Raw genomic sequence first — 24,760 nt, 5'->3', positions numbered from 1 at the left:
AACCCAGTGTGCATCGATGCTCACTAGATTGGCAAATATAGACCACAATGCATTGTGTCGGAACAATTTTTGCCAAAATTATGTATTTAAATGTTTTTTTTAGTAGACAATCGACGTTTTTATCTTCAGAAGAAGTTGGATTCATGAATGGTCTTCGCAAAACGCTCAGAGATTTTAACTTTGTGAAATTGATGACGTCATATTCGCCATAAAAACAGAAAATAGTGAGCATGGTGTCTGAATTGCTTTTGAAATCCAGGGCACTATATCAAAGATTTTTAGTAGCTAGGGGTTAGGGTGGGAATTTGGGCACAGCCTACCTTTGTGCTCGGGGGGTTAAATCGGTTTAAGTTCAATGGGTTAACACAACAAGGACTCTTTCTAAACCATTACATTGGCATTTTCGTTTTGATAAAATACAACGTTTTCCTTTATTAATACGACTTTTTGCTTTACTTACTGTATTTTCTGCACTATATTGCGTGCCAGATTATAACGCACACTGTCAATGAGAGATTTGTTTTCCAACTTGTGTCATATATAAGGTGCACCAAACTATAAGGCTCAATATGTGAGACAAAAGAATGTGAGATGAGACAGTCGGTCGGTCAGATTTTATTTACTGCATTCACAATTCAAGAACTTGTTTCTACCATGCTGCACGTTAGAAGAGTTAGAAGGGTGTTTATGTATACACAACACCTGTAACTCCCAACCTTGTTTGCAATACGTCAAAAAAACAGACTTTAAAATATGTGTTGCTGTGACAATGCCAACCCCCCACATTCTTAATGACACGTAAAAAAAAAAAAAAAAAAAACTGGTCCGACACCCCTACACGTTAGCATATTAGCCTATTCACGATACCTGTAACTCCCAACCTTGTTTCAATAGGTGAAACAAACAAGCTGACTTTAAAATAGATGTTGCTGTGACAACGCTTCTACATGAAGACATAGAAGTCAATAGGTAATGGCTAAACTAAACTGGGCATCCCTGCCCTTAGACCCTCCTTCCACTCCTCATGTTACTATTGCAGTTCTGAACAGTCTTCACAAAGCAACATGCACACGGGTGAGTTCCTCTGTGGATGCTCAACTTATGTTCAACATTTTGTTCACCTAATCTGGCTGGGGGCCTCTTGAGCTTTGCATACTGTAGCTGAATGCATCCACTGCTGTCAGTGAAAACAACTTCTGTGACGCGCTTATGTTTCCGAGACTACATCATCATTCATGGGTTTCCAAGAAGCAGCCAGGACCGATCAGACTCCAGCTTGTGTCCAGATGGCTCGATAAAGCCCCCCGCCCACGTCAGCTAAAGCTACCTTGAAACGCATTCTGCTGCATTGGTGGTACTCCGGCTAGCTCTTCTCTTCGGTTCTCCCTCGATGCCCAATTGACTGACAACCCTGGCCAAAGAGCAAACTGCAAAATCTCCCACAGCCTTCCTCTGCTGGGAGACATACTTTTCTCCTTCTGGCTTGCTGACATTTGCTGATTGGTTCTGGGAACTTGGAGAATATATGTCTAAACTGATATGAGCACTATGAGGATTTTGTTTTTTTCTGAAACCAATGGTGGATTCTTAATGAGTCTTTAGCAACTTTTCTCCAAAAAGTTTATGGCTAAAAGGAACCTGCTTACAGTGGAAAAATCAATATACAGGTTTACATGAGCAAAAGTATCCAAGTTTTCACACTTCCACAACCCCACGCAAACATCAGCAGACCTTGCAGCTTTTATTTGGAAAGCAGAGTTTTAAAAATGTTTTCTCATATACGATTAAACTGAAAATGAAAATCAAATTCTTTCTGCCAAAATTTACCTCAAGAAACATTTTTTTCTAATATTCTTCCCTAGTTTTCTGACCTTCAAAAAAAAAAAAAAAAAGAACATAATACATGAAAAAGCTAGTTTAACCTGGGATGCTTGCATATTAGATAGATAAAATAGAATAAATAAAAATAATAGAAAATAAATATTAAAAACACCTGTGAAATAAATAAAAAATAAAATAATTAGTTATACGTGTTATTAGGGTCACCATGAAAGGAAAAAAATAAACTCATAAAAGAATACAACTGTAAAAGTTTCAGGAAACAAGTACAAATAACGTACAAGAAAAAAGTTGGAAAATGATGAGAAAGATAGTCAACCTTTTACAATAATGATGTATCGGTAATAACATTATAAGAAAAAAAATAGTAATTTTAAGAGAATAAACTCGTCGAGTTGTGAGTGAAAGAGTCCACCTTTTACAATAATAAAGGTATAATTTTATAAGTTATTTGTTAAGAATTTACATGATTAAAGTCGTCAAAAATGACACTAATAATTGGCTCTATTGATGGATTTAGTCAGCAAATAATGTGGACGGAGGCTTTCAAAACAAACTTCGTTTTTGAAAAAAGCATAGCTCTTTACTTGTATAATTATGACTTTTTCTCATACTGTTTGTCTTTATTCTCACAAATTTTCAACTTTAAAAAAAATATTTATTTAAAATTTTATTCTTGTGTGTGTGTGTGTATATATATATATATATATATATATATATATATATATATATATATATATATATATATATATATATAATATATGTCATAATTTAATATTTTTTATGGGTTTATTTAAAAAATATTTGCCACTAGTGGCAGGTGATGTGATGACACTAAGCCTTTTTTAATGGCAGGTAAAGTCCTAGCTGGGACAACGCCCTCCGACTCACACTGTGCTGCATCATATTTGTAGATTTTCTGCATTGCAATTGGATGAGAACACTCGATCAAAATGACAAGTGGAGCCCAGCTCTTTAGCATGCTGTTTAGGTCTAGATCGCTCTGGAGTTTAGGTAAAGGGTTGCTGAGTTCACAGTTGCAGTCAGCTAATAGAAAAAGAAAAACAAAAGAAGTCAAAACTGTTAGAAGGTAGCACATCCTCTCACACCCCATTACATGCTCGATTTTTTTTCAAAAAAAAAAATTAGCACATCAAAGTTTTCTCCCAAAAACGACCACATTTCAGCTGAGATAATCAGGAAGACATGTTTACATCTTCAGGACATGAGCAGAAAATTGGTGCATATGCAAACCTATTTACTGTCAGGAGGCATGGAAACGCTTACAGATACAGATCTAATAAAAACGGAACATATTTGCTTTGCTTTTATCCAAAAAGCGTTTAAAGATTTATCTTTATCATACACTTTACTGAGCCTATTGATATTGGACAGCAGCTTATCTTAGCCTTCAACATTGGTATGGGCAAATTTGAGTAAATCTTACTTTGCTATTAATGCAATAAGATAAAAAGCAAAAACAAGTTAAGTTATTTGTCAAGTTATTTGAACAAGTTCAAAAGAAGGTTCACACTTTAACTGTTTCTGTGATTGGGGCTATTACATTTCAGTTTTCTGTTGCTGGTATTTAAAGATCAAATCATGTTTTTTTTAGGCTTGTTAAACACATTTAAAGCACTATTATGTGTTGTAATGAGGCCAACATCCAGGTTACTGGGCTCACTTGTGAAAACAACACAGGGAGTTGTTTTTTTGTTTTGTTTTCTCTGATAAATCAAGAAATTTATAACACATAGTTATAATTTATCCCAACTCAATACAGAAACATCCACTCAGCACAGTTAACACATAGCCTTTATTGAGGCAAACTGCTGTTGCCTAGTTATTGTTTTTATTGATACCATCAAGATCAATGCTAATATTGCGGCGGCTATCACCGGTGTCCTCCTCGTCTCCCTCTTCTTCGGCTCCTGCATACTCATTGGCATTCATGATGACAATCCACTGGGAGCAAAACATCACCATTATTCATGGCCATGGTACACCTCCCAGTCAGACTGACAGATCAAAAGATGATGACCATAGGAGGGGGCTTACTGAGGGATGAGATGACAAATAGCCCGGTCTTTTGAAAAAAACAAAACAAAAAAAAGTTACTTTTCTGGAAGTTTGGAAACGGAGCTTTAATTGTTTGCTATTCATACCTGTCATTTCAATAGACACCTGCATACAAATGAGAACCTATCAGGGATTAGAAGCCTAAGGTCAATGACGCAAATTTATTTGCAGTTTTTCTGATTTATTCTAAAACAAATAAATGCCTAATCAGATACGTGACCCAGAACATAAATGTAGAAATGCATCTTCTTTTCATTTTTGTAAAATAATTTTCTATTGGGAATAATCGTTCTTCTCCTTATCCTGCTTCTATTCCTATTGCCTGCAGTCATTCATCAGGAAGAAATGCCATCCGATTACAGCAAAGAAAACAAAACAAAATAAAATGGTACCTTTGTTTTTCTTAAAGGATTTTCAGACTCAAACATTTTCTTGGTCTTTAAGCTTAGATTTTGTTTTCTTTCTTTTTTTTTTTGTATTTGAAGTGCTCAATGTGTGCAGACGTTAAAGAATAAGCTTGCAATTCAACATCCTTTATCATAACTCTCACCATCTCTTTACAGTTCTTGACCCAAACACGGAATCAGTGGAAGATTTAATGCAGCGGTTCCAGGACAGTTTCCGTGTTCCCAACACACCGACAGACATTTGTCACTACCAGCAAACATTACACAACTCGTCCACAGGACGCCGGAAATTCCCCAACCACACAAAAGGTAGGAGAACATTCAACGCTAATCCTTAAGCACAGAACCGCAGGTGATTTTGCATGTAATTGCTTGTTCACCAAAAACTTTCATTTTCATCTTAAATATGGATGAGACATGAGCAAAGACTTTTGAGCTTTAACTAGTGCATAAGACCTTTGTATACATGAAATGACTTGCATTCATAAATGAATCGGTTAGTTCAAAAGGGGCCCAAGTCCACAATTTTTCAAAATAGAGATATTATATGTTCTATGGTCTTCAAGGGAAAAGCTCTGATTATGTGCAAAAAAGTCCCAAGTCCGTTGTAATGTATTGACTATGCTTGACATTTAAAATGCATTAGTGCAAAATTCCTGGACTTGGGCCTCTCTTGCACAGGTTTTGCTTTATCCCATAGATGGCAGCACTAGTTATCCAAAATATATGCGTTCATGGGGGAGGAGTCAGTCAGTCATATACCAGCTCTTAGACCAGCTAATTCAGAATTGACAAAGCCTCTTGGATAAGAGGCGAAACGTCTTCTAACTTTAAAAACCAAGTCCAGATGACATCCCCTAAACCTACTACAATGGAACCAACCTGGATGAATGAGAGTCTTCATAGACACAGTCCAGAGACTTTAGTTTGCTAGTCCTTTGAAATTCTAAAAGTGAGGTGCTTCATATTATAGCATTTGTAAGCTATGAACTGGTGATAAATATGGGTAAAATATTAATCATTTGGTGTAGCTTCCCCTTTAAGCTATGCAATTAAAATCATTTCCTGGAAAAACAAACCTCTTGGACTTGGGCCCCTTTTGAACTAACCGATTCAAATGCAAAACAGCATTGTACATATTGATGACACATCTTCGTAAATGTAGCATAGCTTAACTACCTCAGCTTTAAGACTCAGTTTTTCAACCATGTCTTCGAGTTGTTCTTGATCACATATTTTTAGTGCAGGGAAAAATTATCTTTACTATCAAAATGCATTTTTTATTATTTTTTTAAATTATTGTGTGCACCATGAATTGATTCAAGTGCAAGGTATTGAAAGGTCCTTTTTAACAGCTAAAAAGAAAATACTGTAAGAAGGAGCTGGAAAGATGCTGAAAGCATGCAGATGGACATTCAACTAACTGTACCAATAAATGATGGTTTACTTGATATTACTGATAAATGCAAACTTCTTTAGTAAAACTTGTTGCCAAACAACCCAATAAATTCCTATGAAGAAGTATTTGGTTTGAACCAGAGTTTGCCTCTTAAGGTAGTTGGATAAGAAAATGTTTTCTTTTTCACTCTTTTCAGTGCTCATTGCATGCGATATAGCAGCTGGACAATTTCACGACACTCATAGGTGGTTTGGTCTGCTCCTTCTTTTTCTTCTTAAAAATGTTAAAATAGACCCAAATCCATCTAAGTGAATTCTAAGAAGCATCAAAAATTCAATTGGAATTGACCAATTACAATCTGTGCTTAGGGTTGACTTTAAAGTTGTCATTTGTGAATGTCTGTCCAAGATCCCACCATGTAACTGTTAAACCTTGAACTGTCTTTACCAAAGACAGTTATTTTTGCTGAGTTTGAATGCACAAAACACACCATGCAGTCTCTGTCTTCAGTGTACGTAAAGATTCTCCATTTTTGAACTTTTCATGTATACCAAAAAATATGGGTAGCCTTTCCTGGCAAAAAACTGAAGCAGTCGGACAAACCTCCAAGCAATTTCTACTTCTGTGTTCAGTGTGTCCATGTTGGGGGTTGATCAGCTGTTTTATTTCATTTTATTTATTAATTTTTTTGTCAAACCACCTAAGTCCAAATTCCTTTAGTATCTTCTATAAAAACCTAGATCTTTTTTTTTTTTTTGCCTAACTTCCAAATGTTAATGATAAGTGTCATTTAGGGTTTTTTCACTGCCTATTTTTTATAGTATATAAGATGCAAACTCAAACATTGCCTGACTCACTAATCCCTGATCTTCACATGCTTCATTTTCATGACTTATCTTTATGGGACACTTGGCCATCTGGAAGTAGAGCAACCTTTCTGGTCACCATCAAATCGTCACTTAAGTGGCGATCTGATCTGATACACAAATTAAGATCAGTGATCACAATTCTTGCTATTATAAAATATTTAAATATTAATATATTTATTAAAATATTTCTGATTAGTTGCTTTATGTATGTACTGTATTTTAAGTGGATGAATGAAAATTAAAAATTATATGTATTTAATCCCCGTCATTTATACCAACATTTAGAACAGAAGTTTAGGATCAACAAAATAAAACAGTTTTTCCATCCTCAAAGCTATGCCGACTACAGTCACTGTAGATAGATGGCAAGAAGACAGTAGATGAAGACACAGCAGTACCTCAATAAAAATGTCTGGAATAATTAGAAAACACCTACTGGTCCTTTTTTCTAAACTGACTTAGGACAGGTTTTACATAATGACTCTTTTCATCTTTAGAGGAAATTGATCAGACGATTTTTATAATAGTCTTTAATTTATATGAATCATATTTTGATTATAATATATTTAGCATATTTTTATTACATTAAAAACAAATCTGTTTTTTTTCCCGAATTAATTCCAGTAAAATTAATCTTTTTTAAAAGTCTTTAGTCTCTTTTTTTATTTACATCAATGCGAAAAACGCTCAAAAGCTTTACTTTGAAAATGAGAAGCACCAGCGATAATTTACTTTTAACTTTTATTTTCTTCCTGTGACAGTAGCAAATACAGTTTGTCGGGTTAATGTACTTAAAATCCAATAATAATATGCATTTTAGAGGAAAAATTACATTGTAGTGTATTTTTAACTACTGTCTACTAGATTTATAAACATTATAAATCAGTAATTGTGGACATTGCAAATATTCTTGCTGAAATTGCAAATTTCCAAGTATTCTTATACTCGTTTCATATGGAGTCCTATACTGTTCATAATTAAATAAATAAATATTTAATTCAATAAATAAATATGACCTCATGCAAATACACAATCAACCAATAAATCTCTCATAAATATATAAAAAGATCATGAAATTGTGAAAAACCTGCACACTGATTTTAAATTAGCCATTATATTATTCAATATATTTCATTTTGCTTTAAAAACATGTTCATTATTTTAAAACAGCATTTTAAAATATTCATTTTTAATCATGTTGAATATTATTATAATTGTCTTTTTTCAGAAGCTCATATTTCAAAATCAATATTTTCCAAAGTGGCTTTGTTTTTATTTCATGTTGCTGTTTTTCACAATGGCTGATTTATTTCATGAAGAGCTTTTTCAGGAGAATGAGTCTGTCAATCAGTAAAAGTGGGCGGGATCTAAACGGTCATTGGCTCATCCATGGAAATCGACTCATATTCCTCGATACCCACTCAGCGGTGTGCCAGTCAGAGAGATGACATATTGCAGCGATATCCGCGTGGCTTTGCTGACATTAGAGATCAAATAGAGTCAAACAATCTGTCTGCTGCAGAAGATTCAAACATCGACATCTCTGTTATTGTAGTATGAGGGTTTGTGTGGACCAAACCACAAAGGAGCTCCGGTCGTCCACATCTTTCAGTCCCCGGTTGAAACACTCCTCATTCTCACGCCATTCACTCAGAGCTCACATGCCTTATGTCGGCTCGCAGGAGGTGAGCTGGCGGACCGACAGTCAGACCAGGCAGCTGCGCAAAGCGGGACAAGCCTACTCGTGCCTCCTGAACCTTATGATGTTTTTCTATTTTCAATGAGACAATGATTATAATCAGGTCCTCTGGTTTTATTTTTCCCTCTCAAGGAAAATGTTGAACCTTTCCTGCGATGACGTTCCTGACATCTTAACACTCTCCATGTGCATTGTGCATCCATGCATTGTTACTGAGATAAGCACAAGCAACCGCTCCATGTGGCTATCAGGCTAAAAACATTAGCTTGTAGCCCCTCCCACACGCGGCATGGTGCGTTCACGGAAACTCCAGTTCATAGAAGCGTAGTGGAACTCCAACAGCCACCCAGCCTAACTTAGACCACTACTATACGTTCATGAGAATATGAAAATTGCCGAACCGACCACAAAATCACCTGAATTATGCACACTCGCCCAAAGCCACTTTTATCCGAAAATTTAGAACCAAAACTGCCCAATTTATGGTAACACTGTGGATGTGTTGAGGTGCATACTCCCCCTAGTGTTGAGGGGTATGCATTGCGCCATCACGTTTGCTGAAGCATCTTCGATCGATATAGTCAGGGGAGTTAGGGTGCTGCTGCTCATGTCTGAGTAAAGGAGTAGCCAATCACAAAAGTGTCTCCGCCTTGTCCAGTTTGATTGACAGACAGACCCATTCTCCTGAAAAAGCTCTTCATGAAATAAATCAGCCATTGTGAAAAACAGCAACATGAAATAAAAACAAAGCTACTTTGGAAAATATTGATTTTGAAATCCGAGGTGCTGAAAAAAGACATAAAATTATAATATATTCCACATGAATAAAATAAATATTTTAAAATGTTGATTTAAAATAATGAACATGTTTTTAAAGCAAAATGAAATATATTGAATAATATAACGGCTAATTTAAAATCAGTGTGCAGGTTTTTCACAATTTCATGATCTTTTTATATATTTATGAGAGATTTATTGGTTGATTGTGTATTTGCATGAGGTCATATTTATTTATTGAATCAAATATTTATTTATTTAATTATGAACAGTATAGGACTCCATAGTTTCAACCTTAATCACATATGAATATTAAATCTATCCTCCAGACAATGCAAAAACATTTCATTTGCTGGTGAACATTTCAACCTAGGTCTGCTTTAAGCCTCCGTTTCTGTGAGGATTAACAACAAATGTCCTTCTATTTTAACACATCATGTGCCAACTCTCTTTGCAAAAGAGTCTGTGCTATTTAATCCAAGTAGATTTTTAAGTGTGAAAGACACAGCCGGGACATGTTCTCTCTGAGGTCAGGAGAAAAAAAATTCCCTTTGAGTTGCTATAATTAAAAGGTAAAAAGTGTGCTGAGTGTTTGTGACTGCAACAAAAGTAATAGTGGGAAGAGCATAAGGAGGAAACTCTTTCAGATAGGATGAGGCGTAAAGAGGAAGTTAATTGGCCAGACCCTGTAGGTCATTGCTGCAGAAAGGGAGTTCAGATTTTCTTTTTTTAGGTTTTTTTTTTTTGAAAAACACAGTAGAAAAGTAAAGTGACGCCAGCAATTTTTTACTAAGTAGATTATTTTTCTTTGCTTCATTTTTTGAACTACCTGATTGTGGAAGTAACTGAGATACAATTTAATATTTGCTTGCTTTTGATATTTTTGCATTGTTTTATTCGTGTGAATCACTGTGTAAAATAAGCTGGATTCTTAGAACAACTAAAATATTTTCATGGTACAGAGGTAGAGTGGTCGACCTCTGTTTGGAATATCGCAGGTTTGGTTCCCTCCTTGGCCGTTTATGTGTTGAAATGTCCTTGGGCAAGACACTGAACCCTGAACCTCCTGGTGGTTCTAGGTTTGCACAAGTGTTAGGCATCAGTGTATGAGTAACTGTGTTTCCATTACACATGAGCAAAACTTTATTAAAATTCTAGAAATGTTAAGAAAAAAAACAAAATTTCGCAATGTAGCTGTTTCCATTAAATCATAGATGTGAATAAACACAAACCAACTCACACTGTAAGTCATTCAAAAACATGGCAGCATACTTTGATTTACAGCCGATACATTAAAATTTCTGCCACGGCACTAGCACTCATCATCATCTGTCAAAGGAGACATTTGCGTCTTATTCAGGCCATGGAGCAGCAAGCTCCTTACATGTGGGAACGGCTACGGATAAAGCGATTTGGAGAAATTGTGGTTGGTGATTTTACAAAGGAGCTGTGGATTCAACAATTCTGTATGACATTCAACTTTTCATGAGCTGTAGGGCCTCTTGTGTGCTGCCCGCTGTGCAGCCAGTTCCTACCAAGAAGCGCATTGCCATCTGGTTGTTGGTCACGTGACTGGTTCAATTTGTAAAAAAAAGGTTTCCATTGCAGTTTTGTGAAAAATGTCATTTTTGGTACACCTCAAAAACCACAGCCTCCAAGTGCATAAACTTTTTTTTGATAATGTTTTATTTTATTTTAATTTTTTCAAAATTGTCGTCTATTAGACAAATGTATTATGGAAACGCAGCTAGTGTGTATGTGCATGGGTGAATGGGACTGTGGCTGTCGCTATAAGAGCAACCATGGGAGCATAACGATGTATTCCAATACAATACCCACCATGGAAGCAATGGTTAGAGGCCAAAATCAAGGCAATCCGGGGGGATTTGAGTAAGCTGACAGAGGCTCAAAGAGGTGTAATGAGAAAAGAAAGTATCTAAGAGATACAGCCAGATACCCATACCTGAAGCACTGGAAAACAAAGGCTCTTAGCTTTGAGCAGCCGCCTAAAGAGGTACACAAGAGATAATGAAGCCAGACGGATAAACAGGCTGTGTGCAACTCAACCTGCGAAAGTGTACGCTCAGTGGCAGGGTCAAACCAGCCGAGCAGACCCACCAAGGCTAGAAACTGAACAGTACTGGAAAAGAGAGCAGAGGATACAGTGCTGAAGGACAGATCCTCATGGGAGGACAAACCCCTGCATGGGATGTACCACCGGACCATAACTGAAGTGGCTGACATCAAGAAGTCCTACCAATGGCTAGAAAGGACTGGCCTACAGGACAGCACTGAAGCACTCATCCTGGCAGCTCAGGAACAAGTCCTGAGCACCAGAGCGATAGAGGCTCAGATCTACCACACCAGACAAGACCCAAGGTGTAGGCTGCGCAAAGAGGCGCCTGAAACAATCCCGCACATAACTGCAGGGTGTAAGATGTTGGCAGGGAAAGCATACATGGAGCGCCACAATCAAGTGGCTGGAATAATATACAGGAACATGTGTGCAGAATATGAACTGGAAACCCCAAGGTCAAAATGGGAAACACCTCAGAAGGTGGTAGAGAATGAAAGGGCAAAGATCGTGTGGGACTTCCAGATCCAGACTGATAGAATGGTAATGGTGAACCAACCAGACATTGTAGTGGTTGATAAGAAACAGAGGAAAGCCGTTGTGGTGGATGTGGCAGTGCCAAGCGATGAGAACATCAGGAAGAAGGAACATGAGAAACTGGAGAAATACCAGAGACTCAGAGAAGAACTGCAGAAAGCATGGAAAGTGAAGGTGATGGTGGTGCCTGTGGTAATTGGAGCACTCGGGGAAGTAATCCCCAAGCTGGAGGAGTGGCTACAACAGATCCCTGGAAAGACCTCAGACCTCTCAGTCCAGAAAAGCTCAGTGCTAGGAACAGCTAAGATACTGCGCAGGACCCTCAAGCTCCCAGGCCTCTGGTAGAGGACCCGATGTTGTGTGAGTAACCACCCGCGGAGGGTGAGAGGGGCGTTTTATTTATATATATATATACATATATATCTATATCTATATCTATATATAGATATAGATATATCTATATTTATATATAAATATATAGATAGATATCTGGGGGGAAAATAAGATAAGCAGTTTTTTTCGGTATTGCTCCACCATTGGCACACAATTTTTCTATTCTTACTATGCTGATGGTACATGAGACAAGATCAAGGAGTTAACACACCAATATTGACAGAAGTGGCTGTCTGCAGAGGAGAAAAGCTTTTTTCTTCCCTAGCATTTGTGTGGGAGGAAAAAAACAGTAGGTAGGCTGTACGAATATAATGCCTGTTACGTCATCATATTGCCGCACACGCGGCAATTTTCACAAAATGTCCTTTTTTTTTCCTCTTGAAGCCTGTCAGACAGAAGATAAAGTATACCATTAATGGCCAATCTTTGAGCCTGAGGGCTGTGTTGATTATATATTTTCCCAGAGCATTTATGGTGGTGTGAACAAGAGCGTACAGGAGAAAATAAAATAGAAAATTTGATACACAACTGCCCTGTTGTAAAACTGCATATAGCTAACAACCAGTTGGATTCTAGAGATTATATCCGAACATCTGTCCACCTGCAAACTACAGCGGTACAGAGTTTTTGCCCGTTCAGCAAAACCTTGCAGCCATTCATATTCTCTCCGTTTTGTGTGTCCAGGCATTGAAAATGTGCTTTGTGGGGACATTTTTTGCTTCTTTCTCAGCATATATTGCCCTAGTTTTTGTTGCATCATATTATATCTGGCCTCACAAATTGTTGACTCTACAAGAATGCATTGGAAATGCAGTTATTACCACCACTCTGCACTCAGCTTCTTTTTGAGGTTTGGATGAAGTGCTTCCAAATGTACAACTTGTGATATTGGTATTACAAAAAAAAAAAAAAAGTTGATTTGTGGGTAGTTATCTAGAACTCAAAGTTATAAATTAAAGCCACTTTTGGTGCTTCTTATTTAACGATTTAACCAATGTCTTAAAGACCTACTCTGATAGAATGGTGTCTTTGATGTTTTTTTAACATGTTCTTGCGGCATATTTCTGATGGTGGAGGATATATAGAATGAAAATTTCTGAGTATTTCTATTTGTTAGTCAGGAGCAGACAGAAATGTCATTTGAAAAGGTTTGTAATTGTGACGTAGAAGCTACAATTGGTGGGCCACAAACTCTCTTCTCCGCTCCTGTAATGAACAGCTGGAGGCAAATGGATCCATATGCAGAGTTTAATATGAATGAGGAGGAAACAGGGAAAAGTGTCGAGCGCTTGAGCAGATGAGACTGGCAGGCGTCGGCTTCAGGCTTGGACGAGGATAAGAGGTATGAGGGGGCAAACCAGGACTGAGGACCAGCGAAGATCAGTTACATGGCTGAATAAACATAGGGCATAACTATAAGGTTAGTAGATATGATGCTTTGCACTAAGCAGAGCTCAGTGCATGAATATTAAGAGGTTGCGTTTGCAGATAAGAGACAGGTAAGTAATGAATGGGTGGAAGCAGCTGGGGAACATCCTGGCATTGAGGGCAAAGGCTGATGAGAATGGTAGTGTGGTAACCAGGAAGTGCTCAGTACTCTGGTGATTGTTCCCACTGATGGCAAGATGGGGAGACGGGGGACTGGTTTCTAAGAGCTCCATTCCGATGCATCCACTTGTAGACAAATAGATCCGTGGATGTCTTTGTTTTCCTCCCCAAGCTGGCATGTTATTCAAAACTGTACAGATGGATAGCTCCAATATCGCTAGCCATTGTTGTTGCACCGATAGGCTAAGGGATTGTAAGGGGCTTTAAGTTAAGGGGAGAGTGTGTTAACAAATGGGTGACGGGAATGGGGAGCGGGGTTTCACTGTGCCAACAGTCCTGTCCACAGCTCAGTTTGGGCACAAACATCCAGACAAATACATCAGTATATGAGAGAAGCTACAAAAAAACCCATTACAAACCAGGAAGCACACGTTTGAAGCTGCTGGTGTCTCTGGAGTCCCAGAAACATCAAGGTGTAGGATCCTCCAGTGGCTTGCAGTTATACGTAAACCTTCTCTTTGACCACCCCTAAACAACACTCAAGCAGAAACGGCAGCAGTGGGCCCATATGTACATGCATACAAATTTTCAAACGGTCTTGTTCACTGATGAGTGCCGTGCAACCCTGGATGGTCCAGATGGTTGGAGTAGTGAGTGGTTGGTGGATGGCCACAATGTCGCAACAAAGCTATGACGTCACAGCTTTTAGGTCGGTCAGTTTTTAGTCTGGAACCATAGGGAGAGAGCTGGTCGCCCCCTTTAGGGTCCCTGAAGGTGTGAAAATGACCCCTGAAAGTATGTGGAGTTTCTTACTGACCACTTTTTTCTGTGGCTTTCCAAAACAAAATCATCTTTATGCATGACAATTCACCATCACATGCTGCAAGGAATACATATGCATCATTGGCTGATATGTGCATAAAGGAGATAAACTGATGGTGTGGCCCTACCCTGATCTATTGAGAACCTTTGGAGCATCCTCAAGCAAAATATCAATGAGGATGAGAGGCAGTTCTCATCCAAACAGCAGCTCTGGGAGGCTATTCTGACAGCCTGCAAAGCAATTCAAGCAGAAACGTTCCAAAAACTCACAAGGTCAATGGATTCAAGAATTATGAAGCTGCTACAAAAAGGGGGTCCTATGTTAAAATATAACTCGACCTATGAAGATGTTTTTGATTAGAATAGCTATTGGTTTCAGTTAATATGACCTCCTATTGCATTAAATTGAACAAATTACCATTTTCAGTTCAGAACTCTGTTGTGCATGGAACGGTGCATTTTAAGGTTTTTATTTTGAAAAAAATACAGTTATCTTTAGTAGGTTTTTTCAAAAAAAATTAAAATATACTCCAACGGTTAGTGACTTCAAAATTATGCTGACTGTCATTTACAAGAGTATTCAGAAATATAGCATTTTTGCAAAATATTTTGGAACACGCTGTAGTGTTTCATAATAAATATGGTGTGATATTTCTGCCCCCACGTTGCACACACCATTTCTAAGTTGCAAATAAAAATATTAAATATTTGCTTTTCAATTATTTTTATTTTGCTTTCAAATTTTTTTGGGCTTTCAACATTTTTTTTTTTTTTTGGATGAAATGGTTGAAAACGGCAGAATCCCGTTCAAACAGAACCGACACAAAGTCCATGTCTGCCTCCAAGCACCGGCAATATGAGACAAAGACACCTGATGGGTAAGAATCTGGACCAATCAGTAGCTGTTTGATGGCAGCTTTGTCACGCTAAACAGAAATTTAACTCAGGAAAATCAAAGATTTGAAAAAGTGAGATGACACACAACACAAGCGAAAACGTTTTTTGGTGGTGGCAGTTATATCATGCCAAGTCGCGCTCAGAGTAGTCAGCAAAATTAAAGATAGGAAAAAAAGCGAGATTTGACACAACACATGCGAAAGCTTGTGTTTTGCAAACGCAAAAGAAGTTTTTGAAAGCAAAAATAAAATTATATTTTGAAAGCAAAAAACAATTTGAAAGCAAAATAAAAATATTGAAAAGCTAATATTTAATATTTTCATTTGCAACTTAGAACATTTTGTGTGCAACGTGGTGGCAGAAATATCACTCTATAAAGAAAGCGCAACTGTATTTGAACCTTAATGCTGCTCAGTTTGTAAATCTGCTTGTGTAAAAAAAATATTGACAGCAAACCCACTGAACTACCCAGTTACTTGCCTCTTGTTGTACTTCTGTTAAAGAACAAGTTGGTTTCCCACCTCATGGCAGATTTTTTTCCACAATGCATTCAAGAATGCTGTTGGTCTGCTTCCGTCTTGATATGCTGTCGCACCCTGGTCCTAATGATCCGGCATATAAAAAGACATGAGCTTTCATTGTGTGGTGCAGTTTCTCCAAGGTTGTTTGCTGTAATGTCACACCTGGACCTTTAAGACCTGTTTAAAGCTTGAGACGCACATTCAGTGTTCTGTAGATATGCGTCATTTGTGAGTTTCTCTTGAAGTCTTGCATATGTCTGTTTGGAAAACTAATTTAGTTATATGTAAAGCACATTGTTTTGCTTTGGAAGCATCCCAGTTACGTTTTGAAGTCAAAGTACATTAGGCTTCTGTCTTCAAAAACACGTTCCCTTATTTGCACTTCTGCAAATTCAAATCCCCGCTGTGCTGTTAATGCTTTTCCACGGGCTGGCTAGAAGCGGTGGTACTGTTTTGATGTGTCAGAACGAGTACTTTGGCTCATTACGACAAGGATAACCTTGTGGTTATTATTTAGGTTGTCTCCTTTTTTAATTGATGCTTTGAAGTAGCACATGAAAGTAATAGTCCACGCTGTCTTGTGTGTATTTTTGCGTGTCCGCATGTTTAAACGGGGGAAGGGAGGGTGGAAAGAAGGAAGGAGGAAAAAAGAGAGGTTGTGCTCCATTCTTCATTTTGTGCTCAGCTCGGCTTTCAGCGGTCTTCAATCTTTGCTGCAGACCAAACACAGTGATTACAGCTGTTGGTCTGCAGCCCTGGGGCATCTCCACACAACAACAGACCATACAGCTGATGTACTGCCAGGCTGAAACAGTAATTCTGTTTTGTATGGGAAAGAGCCAGACAGAACAAGAAGGAGAAGGAAAAAAAAAAAAAAAAAAAGAAAAGATTCTGCACTTTGTTATCTGGGTACCCATCTGAACAAGTTGTGTTTTTCTCAGTGATACTCAAAGTTGTGGTGAAAAAAAATGTATTTTTACTGTTACAATAAATTCAACTGTTGAGGTACAAATTATTGCCAAAAAAATAGATTATTTCCAAAATAAAAAATCCCTCGCTCCACATGTTAGCGTTGCTGCCTATTTTTGACAGTTTACCATTAATATTATTATTTATTCATTGTATTGGCACACAGTGATGATAGTGTACATTTAACGTCAAAATATGATTGCATTTACTCAGCAGAGCACTGCTAAAAGCCACTGTTGAAAAAGGTTTGCATTTGCAGAATGTATTTAAAGTCCCACTCCAATCATCTTTTGATCTATTGTAAAAGCATTCCTAGTGGTCTTTTAATTAGGATTATGCTGTTTTTAGACAAAATCAAAACCTGTCTTTTTCGAAGATATAGTTTCTGCGGAGTAGCAGGAGTTAGAAGCGATATAATATAATCTTCAAAGTTGTGCGCCTGACTGTTTGTGCACCTGATTCACAAGGATTTGAATTAAAGAACTACTCAAAATTGAAATTTTGAGCTAAACTGTCTTATTATATGCCCTCCATCATCAGTAAAATGCCACAAGAACATGTTAAAAACACCAAATACACAATGTTCATTGGAGTGGTGAAAAAAATTATAGCTTTCACCTGCAGAACAAATTCTGCATCACTATAAGCACAATGTTCTGATGAAAGCTGGGTATGAGTGAGGTGCAAAGTTTCCCTGGCTTTATTATAAAATATATCAACAAGTATTTGCAAATAGGATTCTAGATGAACCAACTGCTTCTCATGTTCATGTTTGCTGAAAACATTTAGTTGGCCTTCTGATGGCGATGGCCTTTGAGGACAGACTGTCTGCTCACGCAACTGGTACAACAAAACCAGTGTGTATGTGCCCAAACTGTGTTGAGTTTATCAATAGATGGTTAAAAAGCAGGTGAAAGGCAAGTTTGGCTCTTAAAGCTTTTTTATGTATTTGCTGAACACATTTAAAAATGTTCTAGTAGATTGGGATTGTACATCTCAAATCATCGCAGTGGAGAGGACGCACAAGTCGTATACTGGAAACATAAGCATTCACACAAGTTTGTTCTCCGTTATTTTCACTCTGAAAGAAAAATTTCTTTTTTCCTGCCACACCTCTTACTTGCTACATGCTTTGTCCATAAGGAGTCTCACCAGTTACAACGATTTTGGTTCTGTTGTTGCACAGTTGGAGTAGGGGTCGCTTTTTTGGGTTCTGTGTTAATTCTACCACAATGTATCTTATTTGCTACAGGTATTACGACAAATCTTATTTTCTTAAAAAGATTTGCTTAAAAAGCCTCTGTATAAAATTTGGTCCATGTTTTCTGCTCTATCATCATTCCACTAGGGGCAGTAGACGGGTTTTTCCTGGCCATTTCAAATTGGGTGCTTCCATAAAATCCCAAAACACTCTTATAAAGCTTTATTGCAGAAAAAACCTCATATAATGCTTTCATTGTTTTAATGACTCCTTGATGCATTATAATAATGCAAAATTCGGAAATTATTTTTTTTTATAATTCTAGTTACACCAAGTTAAAAATGTGTATGTCAAATATGAGACAGTGAGTAAATAAAGTATTTTTTCCTAAACATTTATGTCCATACCTTTGCATCTTAAACTAACATTGTTGTGAGCAAAAACCTGAAATCAGCGATCATAATGTAGTTGATACTATCTACATAGCATCACAATGTTTTCAGCAAATGTTTCTATCAAAGGGTTTAAAATACATCTTGATTCCAAATGAAATTGAATTTTCTTTCAATTTTTTACGACGCATGCTCAAGTAACCACTAATAGGAGAATAGAATAATGTTAAATGAGGAGTATATTTAGAAATTTTGGTTAAACCTTCTCCAAATCATGGTGCAAGTGACGTGATGTTTTGGTGGTCTTTTGAATATCCAAACCTGTGTTGATGCAACAGTTTTTTTTCTTTTCTCCAAAAGGTCCACTCTGTAATACAGGATAAAGGTTTTCTTATTTCACACTGACACTGTGACTATTTTCTGTGTTCATCCTGCTGCCTTGTTACCAAGCAGCAGTCAGTTGTCTTCACACTAGTGGGCACGGCTGCATGAAAATGAGGCATGTCTAAGTAAATCATGAGTGTGCTCGATATCAGGGCACAAAAAGTCACTCTGCCACTGCAAAGCTCATCCATCAGTTGATGTTCCTGCTCATATGCACCTTCACCTCAAGCACCAGCAGATGCTTTTCCTGAATATAAATTCTCACTGACATCTGACCTGTTCTAGTCAGCCAACTCTTACCCCGACAGTCAATGTCGAAATCTATCAAACCCCCAAAATTCATGTCTGACAGATATGTGAGGTTACACAGCCAACACATCCCTGCCTCATGAGGAGATCAAGTACACCCCTCTTGCTACTTGTAACTGGACTGTAAACCATATTTACTTATTAAAAACAGGAAATTGTCACATCTCAACCAATCACTACAATTGATAACATGCCAAAAATTGTAAGAGAATTGGGCCTGATGGATTAGTAAGAAACTCATCTGTGTAACTGAATATTTTGGAAATTACCAGTCTATCTGGTAATGCATGCTTACAACTGGACCGTACAACAAAACAGTGATCCAAATTATACAAATACATATTCATAGGAATAGCTAAGAAATAGGAGAAAACCTTTTAATTGACTATCCAATACCGCAAGAGAAAGTCAAAAGACCCATGTGAAAGCAAATGATTTAAAAGCTCTACAACATTATGCAATAAAACAAAAGAAAAAAAACACCAAACTGTTTGTAACTCTGAATACGATAATTATAAATATTTGAGAATAGGATTGGTCAGTGTGTGTCAATTTGATATTAGTTTCCTAGCTGTATGTTAATCTCAGGAAGACGAAGAATGCTTTCATCTGTAATGCAAAGGCCGGATGTTCATCAGTAATATATTCTTGAATTCAACCAAAGTCACCAGAAGATGCTCATCACAATTATATAATGTTAGAATAAAACATAAAAACATTTTATTCTGTTCCAGAGCAACAGCGATTGAACTTTCTTGGCGGAGAAGTCTTGGTCCTGCAGCTTTGATGACTTGAGCTCGCTTGTCCAAGTTTAACCTTTGATTTTCTGTTTATGTGTGTGTATGTGGGTTTATATTGCTCTTCTGAAGCATGAAATTAAATAGTTGATGCATTTACAGAGAATGCTGTCAACAGCCGACTTAAAATACTTTTTAATGATGCAACTCAGCACTTTCTGTCAAAACAAAGAGAAAGCGAACAACAAGTTTAAGCAGTAGAAGTATTCAGATCTCTGTATAGTCCAAAAGATATAATTAAGATGATGTTTAAAAAAGAAAACACGCAAAGACTTATTATTATTGGAAAACTGAGCTGCATTGATCTCAGTCAAAACATCCTTAAACATATGTATAGTGCTGCCATTCACATCTATCACTTCACTGTTTGATTACACAGTAGAACGATCAAATCATCATATATAGATGGTGACTAACTTGTACTTGTATATTATTGGACTATAAGTCAGTCCATTGTATAAGTCTAAAATGAAAACACTGGAGTATAAGTCTCACATGAGAATAGGTTGTGCTTTTTGGAATAAATAAATAAATAAATAAATAAATAAATAAATAAATAAATAAATAAATAAATAAATAAATAAATAAATAAATAAATAAATAAATAAATAAATAAAAGACATTTCATCTTGAGAGGCAAATGCTAAAAACGGAATAGATAACAATTATAGACTGAATATATGCATGCTTCACTACCATTACACATTGATGCTTATTTACCTTGAAACATGTGAGGATTCTAGTATATTGGCTCAACATGAGGAACCATAGCATATACAATATGCTAACAAGTCAACTAAACTCTTTATATCAATTCAAATCACTAAATGCATAAATACGTTGAATTTTTGATCCTATGTCGTTTTGGCAAATTCCTGCAAAGCACGGCATAAAGGCTGATTTACACTGGACCATCTGTGGTCTGTCTCACTCAAATATTAAAATGTTCATTAATCAATCAGAATGTTTATATCATCTCTGCCATGTCCACGTCTGATGTCCACCTTTGTGCAATGCAGCGCAAACTGTACGCAAGAGTTCTATTTCCAATCCGTTGACGCATCAATTTAGTGGCAAAAGCTGGAGAAAGAGGAAACAGGTCAGAGTTTCCAAATAAAATCCTTGTTGTACTTTCAAAGCAGAAATTCATAAAAAAGTTATTTTTATAATTGAGATGATAACGCACAAAAACACCACAGATAATACTGTTATCTTTTTTTGCGTGGACAATGAAAGTTAAATTTTGAAAGTACAAAAACATAGCTTCAATTAAGATACAAAACAAGCATTTTACAAGGACTCAGTATAAAGAGAGAGGGCATGGGATCTGCTTGCCTAAGTTTTGGGTTAGCTATTGGACATAGGGGTACCAGGACAAACCCCTTTTCCACAATGTAAGGGAGGCGCACCTCAGACAAACTAGTGCAAATAGCTGCGGTTACATGCGCAAAATATCTTGATCGGATCAATGGTCAGATTAAAATTCAACCGTGTACATGGGATCAGAAAAACTTTTTCCGATTAGAACGAACGTTCACATGGTCACACTTTCAGTCGGAATGAATTATTTGGGCATGCGCAGTAGTGTTGAAAATACCGGAAGAGAAAATGAGTCCCATTTTAAACAAACTGAGTTGCCATATACATGTATGAAGCAGCTCGGTAATATACGAGACGATCTTCTAAACATGATTTTATTATTTTAGTGACACACGATAGGAATGAACCGTTTACATGCACAACGATCGGATCAACGATCGGCATAACCCACCAATTTCGATCGGAAAGAAATTTTGATTCGAAAGGGTCTGATCAGGGCAGACAATTTCAAACGGTGTTTACATGACACATTTTTCTCCGATCAGGCGTTCTTTCCGATTACTTTTGTCCATGTAAACACAGTTATTGAGTAGCATATACTGATACACACACCTGCAGTTCCCTCTGGCGGTTGTTGCTATTTATTTAAAAAAAAAAAAAAACATATAAATTTGCACCGGAGTATTAGTGACACTCCAGGCCAAACCATGCACAAAACAAAAACAAAAATTATTCTTCCTAAAGCTTTGATACTTTGAGAAATAAGAAAAAGGGCATGGGTTCCTAGCTGATTATTCCTGTCCCTCTAAACTAAAGTCAAGAAGAAAATACGGGGTTCATTTCACTAAATGTTTTTTGGAAAAATGTATTTTATCCCCAATTCCATTAAAACAAATCTTTTATGCTAATTAAATTCCTTGTGGTTGATTGAAAATATTTATTCTATGTCAGTACAGCAGGGAAATAGTCCTTCCAGTACAGCTTCTGCTGGGGTTTAGACTGAAGCTCAACATAAGTCTGCACAGTTGAACCGGAACTGCTACACTTTGATGTGTTGCAAAGAAAACATCTATCCATCCATTCTTTTAACACACTTTATCCCTTTAGGGGTCGCGGGGTTGCCAAACAGATTCTAACCTGACTGGTTTTGGGCGAAAGTGGGGTACTCCGTGGACAAGTCGCCAGCCTGTAGGCCAAACACCAATACACACTCACACAGGGACAATTAGACTAATCAGTCAACCTATAAAAAAATGCTTTTGGTCTGTGGAAAGTGGGAGTTCCCAGAAAAGAACTACCACACATGCACGGGGACAACATGCAAACTGCACGCAAAAAGGACAAAGCCGGGATTTGAACTATGACCTTCTCACTGTGAGACGCTACTGCACCACTATGCAGCTGCAAAGAAAACAGCAAAAACAACACAAACTAAAACCAAAATGCAAAAAAAAAATAAAAAAATCTAGCTACGGAAATAAAATGTGCTCTTTTATTCACGACTGTAACATCAAAGATAAAACAAGCAAATAATGTTTCTTGTTTTCATAATTAGGCAGTAACTTGGAAACTCTGAGTACAGAGGGAAGTACAAGGTCTAATTTTAATTCACAAGATTTAAAAAAACAAAAACAAAAAAAAAAAAAGCATCAATGCTTCTGTGAAGAGGCAGTCTGTTTTGCTCCAGCCGGTTTTTCCCTAAACAACATGGCTGAAGTCCAAAGGAGAGTCCTTCAATTTTTCACAGCTAATGATGAGGAACAATATTTATTGGGCTATTGAAAGGTGAGTGAAAGAGATTAAGAACAGCGTGTCAGTCACACCTCTTCCTCCTGTCTGTGAAGAGCTTTGGGGACGCAGCTGCTGAGGTGATCCTTCACTTTTCAGAGGTCGTTCAGATGAACTTGAACAGACTGAGTGTATGAGTCCACATGTGAGCACAACGTGCGAATACATTCGTCTTGATCTGCACACAAAGTTTAAGCGATAGACACTGTTGGTCTTCCTTCACCAGCCAAGTTTCCCTTTATTAATTTCTTTTTTTACTTTTTTTTAAGATTCCTGTATTGACTTACATTAAATGTTTTCTTGTTTTTCCAGTTTAGTAAAACTGTTTTTTTGTTTTTTTTTGCCATACAAAGAGTTATGTAAACTATAGCTGCTAATCCTCCCTCTGGATTGATAGCACTCATGTCACCAAGCAGACAAACTGACAGTGAAGTTGTGATTGAAACATTAAGCCAAAATGATAGATCAGCACATACCTGTTGCCAGAGAGCCTTTACAGGTGTACAGAACCACAGTACATGCATGGATGAATTGCTTTCGCAGTGCTCACAAATGTCTGAGTTACTGAGACCCATCTTGTATATCCTATGTCCAGTATAGTAAAATTCTGTGAAGAGTTTTGAATTGGATTTGTTGCAAGTTTGGAATTTTTGTCAGTTTAAAGCTGTTTAGACAAATTTCTGACCAGAAGCTTTGATCTGTGCTGATGCTCAAGTCTGCATCCCATTTTGTTATCAGAATTGAAATGTTAGACGGGTGTCATTTTGCATGATAAAAGCGAGGAGGCATTTATATTACTACTTTGAAAGCAGTCCTGTTTTATATTGTTTTGCTGATAAATGGTAGATCTAACAGGTTGATCTTTCCGCATAACGCCTGTTCCAAGTACAACCGTAAGTTGGTTTCTGGATTGTTTTGAAACTATTTTAAGATGTATTGTAATCTATTTGCAGGAACGTACTTGTGGAAGTTAGGTAATTCTAGGACTCCACAGCTTTTTGCAGATTTTAAAGTTTATAGACTAATTCTTGCAGGTTTATTGCTCTATTAGAAGCTTGATATGAGTTTGATGTTTTAAACCACTTTAAGTGGGGATCGTGTGATTGTGTGGGGATCATCCAAAAGAGAAAGTTAACCTTTGGCAAAATTTTCATTTTGTGGGAGAAATAAATACCTAGATATTTGATATTGCCTGATTTGACTGGTATTGAGTGTTTTTGCTTATATTACTGATTTCATTATTAAGAAATGAGTTGATGCTTTGTTCTGATGGATTGATCTGAGATGTGAATACATTTTTATGAAAATCTTGAAAGGCATTATTTATTTTGACTGGGCCATGAGTGAGATTTCCTGTCTGGTCAATATGTAATTGTTGATTTTTCTTTTTCTTTTTCTTTTAAGCTGATTAGCTGGAAATTTGATAGATGTATTAGAATATTGAAATCTTTTGAGTAGAAGTCTTTGTTTTTGGAATTGTGTTTGTTTTCTGATGATGTCATTTAACTGAAGCTTTATTTTTTCCCAGATTCCTTTCCTGTGCAGAAGCAGCCACCAGAGTTTTGATTTTCTTGGCTCACAGCAAGAAGGCCCCCGGTTCAAGTACCGGCTGCGGGGCCTAGAGAACACCTTTCTGTTCTCCCTGTGCATGTGTGAGTTTTCTCCGGGGACTCTGGCTTCCTCCCACTAATATGTCCCTAGGTGTGAATGTGAGTGTGCATGGGTTTACACACATTTCT

The 24,760-nt window shown here is 37.1% G+C and overlaps 1 protein-coding gene across 2 annotated transcripts in view; it reads left to right on the top strand.

Moving 5' to 3' along the window:
- The window catches only part of astn2 (astrotactin 2), a 325,617-nt gene that overhangs the window by 105,477 nt on the left and 195,380 nt on the right, over window positions 1–24,760 (top strand). For both annotated transcript variants that reach the window (XM_023961099.2, XM_078956323.1), the window contains one exon: window positions 4,482–4,634. In XM_023961099.2, the coding sequence (XP_023816867.1) occupies window positions 4,482–4,634 (153 nt within the window). The remainder of the gene's footprint in view (window positions 1–4,481; window positions 4,635–24,760) is intronic.

This window comes from Oryzias latipes, chromosome 12 (assembly GCF_053564925.1).
Source record: "Oryzias latipes strain Hd-rR chromosome 12, Olatipes_Hd-rR_3.1".
NCBI classification, from domain to species: domain Eukaryota; kingdom Metazoa; phylum Chordata; class Actinopteri; order Beloniformes; family Adrianichthyidae; genus Oryzias; species Oryzias latipes.
This window is presented reverse-complemented; position numbering and strand designations above follow the sequence as displayed.